Raw genomic sequence first — 6,861 nt, forward strand, 5'->3', positions numbered from 1 at the left:
GTCTGTTTTTTAAATTTTAAATATTTTAATTTTATTTTCAAATATAAGTATGGGGATATGTGCAGTGCCCACTGAGGCCAGAGGAAGGCGCCAGAGCCCCTGAAGCAGGAGTAACAGGTACACAGGGTGGCTGCTGGGTCCTCAGCTTGAACAGCCTGTGTGTGCTCCAGCACCAAGCTCCTCTTTATCCCTGTCTGTCCATCGTGTCCATGGAGTGTTGGGGTTTGTCTGGGTTTGTGTGTATACAACACACCTCAGGACCTCATACCTCCACGGCTTCACCAACTGAGTCATCTCCACAGGCCCCCAAACAAGGCCTTTATGACAAAAAGAAGTTTATGTGGCTCAAGGGTCAGGAGCCTGGGAGGACACAGAATGGTGCTAGCTTCGAAAAGGAACTCCACATGGTACAGTGCATAAAGGGGAAGGGTCGGGGAGCATGTAAGTGGGTGCACAGCCCTGCAAAAGGAAATGGGACTGGAGCTACCCATCGGAGAATGTTGGAGACACACCCCTAGCACCTGTTTCCCCAGGTAAGAGCAAAACAGAACAAAGTCCTAGAGATCCTGCTTCAAAAAGACCAAAAGAATAAGAGGAAGAGCAGCAGAGGCATCGATGGGGCTGGACTCAATGCTGGGGCTTGTCATATTTTGTAAGCACGAATAACAAATAAACAAATGTAAAAACTGATACTAAGGCTGGCAGTGGTAGTGCCTGTCTTTAATCCCCAACACTAGAGGCAGCCACAGGCCAATCTTTGTGAGCGTGAGGCCAACCTGGTCTACAGACTGAGTTCCAGGACAGTCAGCACTACAGAGAGAAACTCTGTCTCAAAAATACAACAGCGAAGATACTATTTTTTTTTAAGATTTATTTATTATAAGTACACTGTAGCTGTCTTCAGACACACCAGAAGGGGCGTCAGATCTCATTACGGGTGGTTGTGAGCCTGGGATTTGAACTCAGGACCTTTGGAAGAGCAATCGGTGCTCTTACCCGCTGAGCCATCTTACCAGCCCAAAGATACTATTCTTTAAAGAAAAAGTAAAAAGAATTGGGCATAGTGTCTCTTATTTGTAAACCCAGCCCTTAGGAGGCAGAGAAAGGAGGATTACTGAGTTTTCAAGGCCAGCCTGGATTACCTAGTGAGTTCCTCTCTCATTAAAAGAAGAAACACACACAGGCAAACCAACAACAAAACAGGCAGGTCACTGATTCCAGCTACTCAAGAGGCTTGCAGTATGACTGTTTCAAATTTAAGGCCAAGCTGGTCTGCAGTCAGTTCCCGACCAACCGGGACATCTTTGTGAGAGGCCGCCTCACAGCATTAGAGTGCAGGGTGATGTTCTGTGGTACAGTGCCTGCCTGGCATATGCAAAGACCCTGGGTTCCATCCCCTGCACCAGAAATGAAGGAACTTACGAAGAAGGTACACCAGAACGGGACATAGTGGCCTTTAATTATTTAATCCCAGAACTCAGAAGCAGGGGGCTCTCCTTAAGTTTGTGATCACCCTGGGCTACATGGTGAGTTACAGGACAGCCAGAGACACACAATTAGACTCTGACAAAAAAAAAAAAAAAAAAAAAAAAAAAAAAAAAACCTGCATCCATAGACCAGCGGTACGAGAGGAAATGTTACTGTCCCAGGCAGCTTTCTCCATTCTTCCAGTGCGACAGATAAGCACACACGCGCCACGTATCCCGGAACCTTTATTTAGTGCTTCACCTACCTGCGCTCGGAAGGAAACGAAAGCGCACTCACGCCGGATCGACAAAGACTGCAGCCAATGAGAACGGCAAAGCGGGTAATCAACAACCAGTCAGACGGCTGAGGAAGTGGCGACCCTGCGGCGCTGAATCGGAGGAACTCCAGGAGGGCTAAGAGGACTGCTTCTTCGCTTGTTCGTTGAACAGGAAGCGAACATGTCGGAACGGAAAGTTTTAAACGTAAGTGCTCAGAGTCTAGAAGTTGCTACAGAGGGTGAAATGTGCGAGGCTCTAGGAGGGGCGTGCCTCCTTCCGGTCATTTCCTTTAGCAACCCCCTCTCGCTCCCCGCCACGCACGCACGCACGCACGCACGCACGCGCGACTTTCAGTCCGGCGGGAGCTTCCCAAACTCCTGCCAATCACATTTTTTTAGGGGTGGTCCTTAGCTTTTTTATTTATTTATTTTTAATTTTTTATTTTTATTTTATTTTATTTTATTTTATTTTATTTTGAACAAGCTTCGTGAGTAACCATTCATCACCAGGGAAGCGGAGCTTACGTCACTTTTTCCGATTTGCTTTTCTGGGGGCGGGACTACTTTTTTTGTGGGCTTCCCCCAGGTCAGGGAATGCTGTTGATCGCCTCAGTTCGTTCCGGCATTTGTTGAATTAATATCCGAAATCTTTTGCAGCGTTTTCGACACCGTGTTGGGGCTTCTGGAGTGACTCAGTCTCCACGCTTGAAAAATTTTGCTCTCCATTTCCTGGATCTGTTTTTTTAAATGTTTGTTTTGAGTTAGGGTTTCTCTGTGTAGCCCAGAATGACCTCGAGCTCAGAGACCAAAGGCGCGTACACCTACGCTGGGCTATGTTAATTTTTTTAAAGGATTAGTTTATTTTCGTCTTGTGTTTTTTCCTTTATGTCTGTCTGTGCACCACGATTGTGTGCACTGCCCGGCTGACTGTAAACTCACAATTCTGCATCAGCCTCCAAAGTGCTGGTATGACATCATTCCCATCTACAGCCTGAAGTAGCAAAGCTCCCTCTCCCAGGGGCCTGGTCGCCAGTCAAAAGCAGAGCCTCCTTGTTGGTGGTCCACATAGCTCCTTTTTTATAGTTTTGGGGGGGAAGGGGATTGTCTCTCTTCAGCCCCCTGTCACAGGTTCCCGGGTGATGGGTGATGGGTTTGGACATTGGCATGCCTGTAACCCAGAGTGGTTGTTCCTGTGTGCCTCACCCCAGCCTCCCAAGCACACAGAGAGACCAGACCCTGTTCTACCTAAGGAGATTTACTGGCCAGATTTTGCCCTGGAATGGTGTCCTGGAGCCTGTGTAGTACCCTAGTACAGGCTAGACCACCATTGACAAGGTCTGGTTTATGTCAGGCCTCCATTTCTTCAGGAGTGTCTAGAGTCTTATCATGTGCTAGGCAGCAGGCATCCACCCCCACTGCAAACCCTGGGCCTCTAGAACCTTCCCTGAGAAGGCATGTCACAGCTCAGGAAAGTGACCCACCACACTGTGTGATTTGTCTTGGAAGCTTGTGCACTCCTCCCTGTCCCAACGTCTCTCCTCATGACTGTGCTTCAAACAGCTCATGTCTGGAGATGCTCCAGCAAGCTGAACCCTGAGTAGATAGACCCCTGTGTCCACTGACATGGCTCCCAGACCCCATTCCTGCCCATATGGGACCTGAGCACCAGAAAACAGCAGCACCCTCTTCTCCACAGAAATACTACCCACCTGACTTTGACCCATCGAAGATCCCAAAACTCAAGCTACCCAAGGACCGGCAGTATGTGGTGCGGCTGATGGCCCCCTTCAACATGAGGTGAATCCCTGGGGACATGATGCTGAAGGCTGACTCTCTGGAGAAACAATAAGCAAGGATGATAGTCCCAACCTCAAGAGTCCCCAGCCCCATCTCAGTATGACACTTGACACAGTGTGACACGAGACCCTGCAGGATTTGGACCCTCTATTGGCAGCCCTCCTCCTGCCCAGGGCCTGTGTCCTCGGCCTGCAGATCTCTTGTCACTAGCTTCTCTGGCAGAGCCTGTCTCCCACCTCATCCCAGACAGGCTGCCAGCCTTCTCTTAGACCTTCATCCCCCACTTTCCAGGGTTCAACCAGCTTTGAATCAAATAGTAATCCATACTTGTCTCTGTGTGAGAATCATAATCCTGTCAGTCACTGAGGATGGAGAAGCTGTCCATGTGACTAGTTGATTATACCTTGTCGTCATTTCCTTGTTTGCCCCTGCCTTAGTCGCTGTGAACATGGGAACTCTTAGAAGAGAAATCATTTATCTGGAGTTTGCTTACAGTTTCAGAGGGTTAGTCCATTATGGTGGGGAGCATGGCAGACATGGTGCTGGAAACTACATCCTGATCTGCAGGCAAAAAGAGAAACACTGGATGTGCTGTGGGCTTTTGAGACCTCATAGCTTACCCCTAGTGACACACTTCTCCAGCAAGGCCACACCTCCTAATCATCTTCCTCCTCCTCCCCCACCCCTCTTCAAGACAAGGTTTGTCTGCTACTCCCTGGTGACTAGACATTCAAATGTATGACTCTTTAGGGACCATTCCCAGTTACACCGCTGCATTCCTCTAGTAGGCAGTTGTCAGGCACCTATCATTGATGGGGGTTGGGGGAGCCTACCGACACTCACAAGCTAGTCAGGAATGGGGATCATGCCCATCCTCTGTAGTAACACAAGGACACATGAGGCAGGCAGGGCAGGTGGTCTGCCAGCTGGACAGTCAGGCAAGGGTTAGAATCTCAAGCTGTGAGGACTGCAGAGCAAAGGCCCTGAGGTAGGACTAAGCCAGAGGTGTCTGTAGGCACAGCTGTAAACCAGGGCAGGAAGGGGAGAGGAACCAGGGTCAGGATCCTGCTGTCCCCGTGGCAGGTCTCAGAAGCTCCACACACCCAGGCAGGGCAGTCCCTCCTATCTGTTAAGGTACATATGCTGCCATTGGGTGCTGGAGCAGAGGAAAGAGACACTCATGTGCCTGCCCTGGCTGCAGGTGTAAGACCTGTGGAGAATACATCTACAAGGGGAAGAAGTTCAATGCACGAAAGGAAACCGTCCAGAACGAGGCCTACCTGGGCCTGCCAATCTTCCGATTCTACATCAAGTGCACACGCTGCTTGGCCGAGATCACCTTCAAGGTAGGGGCTTCATTCATTAGCTTTCCCACAAAATGGCAGAGTGTTGGAGAGCTGCTTGCAGCAGAACCCCACACTAAAAAGCCTGCTCACCTGCATGTATGCCAGGTATGGGATATGTTGCGGGGTCAGAAAAAACTCATGTTGTTCTGGGCCTTGCTTGTTGCTTTGTTTAGACAGTCTCCCATAGCACAGTCTGGACTCAAACTCCCATGTAGTCAGGGGTGACTATGATCCTGATTCTCCAGCCTCCAGAGGTGGAGCGCTAGGATAAAGGCATATGCCACCACATCTGGGTAAAAATCATGATTTTCTTTTGTTCTTTCGTGTTTCTTGTGACGGAGGTCAGGGCTTCACATACACTAGGCAAATGTTCTTCCTGAGCTGCTGCCTGAGGACTCAGGGAAGGACAGGAGAAGGAAAACACTCCTCCCACCTCACCACTAGAGGCTATGGATTTTTGGTTGGTTGGTTTTGTTGTTTTTTTACTGTAAGCTTTTTTTCTTTAAGCTCAAAAAAATAGAGTTTGATTAAAGTGAATAAAACATAACCTTGAAGAAGTTACATTTTATTTTACATGTGTATCTGTCTGAACATTTATGTGTCTGGTGCCCAAGAAGACCACAAGGGCTGGGGTTGGGTCCCCAGCAGCTGGACTTACAGAGTTTGTGAGCCACCATGTCAGTACTGGGAACTGAACTCAGGACCTCTGCAGCGGCAGCCAGGGATCTAGCCCTTTAGCCCCTTATTTTTGAGTAAGGTCTTCTGGAGTCCCCTGCTTCCACCGCCCAAACAGACGCACAGCACATTGGGTTATCTGTGTAGTTTGTAAGCAAGAAGATAAAGCTAGATGAGCACACAATGCAGTGTCATTGTGTCTTTGCCTCAATGCTGGGGTGCCGCAGTACTGCCGGATGTGCCGACACTCAGGGGAGGTGAAATGCAGCAGTGTTAGGCTGCATTTCTTCCTTGCCAGCAACAGACCACTCAGGGAAAGTGAAAGAGAGTCTAAGATAGGGTCCAGGAGCCCACAATGAGCTCCAGCAGTGGGGAATCCCGCTTGGCTCTGAGTGCCAAATGTACAGAGGGGCCGGCCCTCTTCAGGAGACTTAAGCGTGGCTCTGTATGATGAAGGTCTCTTTTCCCCACCTCCACCTCCATGGCAGTCCTTGATGAAGGACTTGTCCAAACTGTTTTATTCATGCCAGATGAGGATGCATACATCTTACTCAGGGTGAACCAGAGATTAAATACCTTTTGCAGAAAGGAGTGCCCAGGAAGGGAAACTCATTGGCTAAACACTCTAGGCCTATCTAGATAACCTCATTAGCATGAAGAACTCTAGGATTTTATGCTATGTGACCAGTTGCCATGGTCCTCTTAGTGGGTATCATGACCACACGCTCCGGGGCAGGAACCCGGTCAGGAGCTAGTTCAAACACCTGCTGGTCTCAATTACAAGACTTATTGGGTTTGGAACCTGCTACCTTACCAGTTCTTCTGTCTAGTGGCGCTGTCCACTGCCCCATAGCCCAGAGGTGTACTAAGGGCACAGATGGGGGAAGGGGGAATGGAATAGTGTACATGAGGGGATAGGAGTCCATGAGGGAGTTAGGTGTTCTCTGTTATGGCTACAGAATGTTCCAGAGGGTGTGGGCATTAGGAGGAAAGGCCCACAGCCACCAAAAGGAATAAGCACAGATACTGGTAGAAGGAATGGAGAAATGTACACAAGGGGCCCGGGCTACCACCTGGGAGCCATTTTCTCCCTTCCCCTAATAGACAGACCCCGAGAACACAGACTACACCATGGAGCATGGGGCCACGCGCAACTTCCAGGCTGAGAAGCTTCTGGAGGAGGAGGAGAAGCGAGTGCAGAAGGAGCGAGAGGATGAGGAACTGAACAACCCCATGAAGGTAAGCAAGCCCTAGGCCATAGCACCAGAACCCTGCACTCCTCCTCACCCTGCACCCCTC

At 49.5% G+C, this 6,861-nt stretch overlaps 1 protein-coding gene and 1 long non-coding RNA gene across 3 annotated transcripts in view; one reads left to right on the forward strand and one right to left on the reverse strand.

The window, feature by feature from the left end:
• LOC116074769 overlaps positions 1–1,863 on the reverse strand; it is a 3,506-nt gene extending 1,643 nt beyond the window's left edge. The window contains exon 1 of the long non-coding RNA XR_004112281.1: positions 1,733–1,863. This is a non-coding gene — a long non-coding RNA (uncharacterized LOC116074769). The remainder of the gene's footprint in view (positions 1–1,732) is intronic.
• Yju2 (YJU2 splicing factor homolog) overlaps positions 1,774–6,861 on the forward strand; it is a 9,370-nt gene continuing 4,282 nt past the window's right edge. The window contains exons 1-4 of one of the 2 annotated variants that reach the window (XM_031347566.1): positions 1,774–1,949; positions 3,441–3,541; positions 4,743–4,887; positions 6,667–6,801. In XM_031347566.1, coding sequence (XP_031203426.1) covers positions 1,926–1,949; positions 3,441–3,541; positions 4,743–4,887; positions 6,667–6,801 — 405 coding nt within the window. In that variant the 5' untranslated portion in view covers positions 1,774–1,925. Of the gene's footprint in view, positions 1,950–1,982; positions 2,711–3,440; positions 3,542–4,742; positions 4,888–6,666; positions 6,802–6,861 lie in introns of those variants that run through there. The other variant, XM_031347567.1, reaches the window with a different exon arrangement.

The sequence above is a fragment of the Mastomys coucha genome, unplaced genomic scaffold (genome assembly GCF_008632895.1).
Source record: "Mastomys coucha isolate ucsf_1 unplaced genomic scaffold, UCSF_Mcou_1 pScaffold3, whole genome shotgun sequence".
Classification (NCBI taxonomy): Eukaryota; Metazoa; Chordata; class Mammalia; order Rodentia; family Muridae; genus Mastomys; species Mastomys coucha.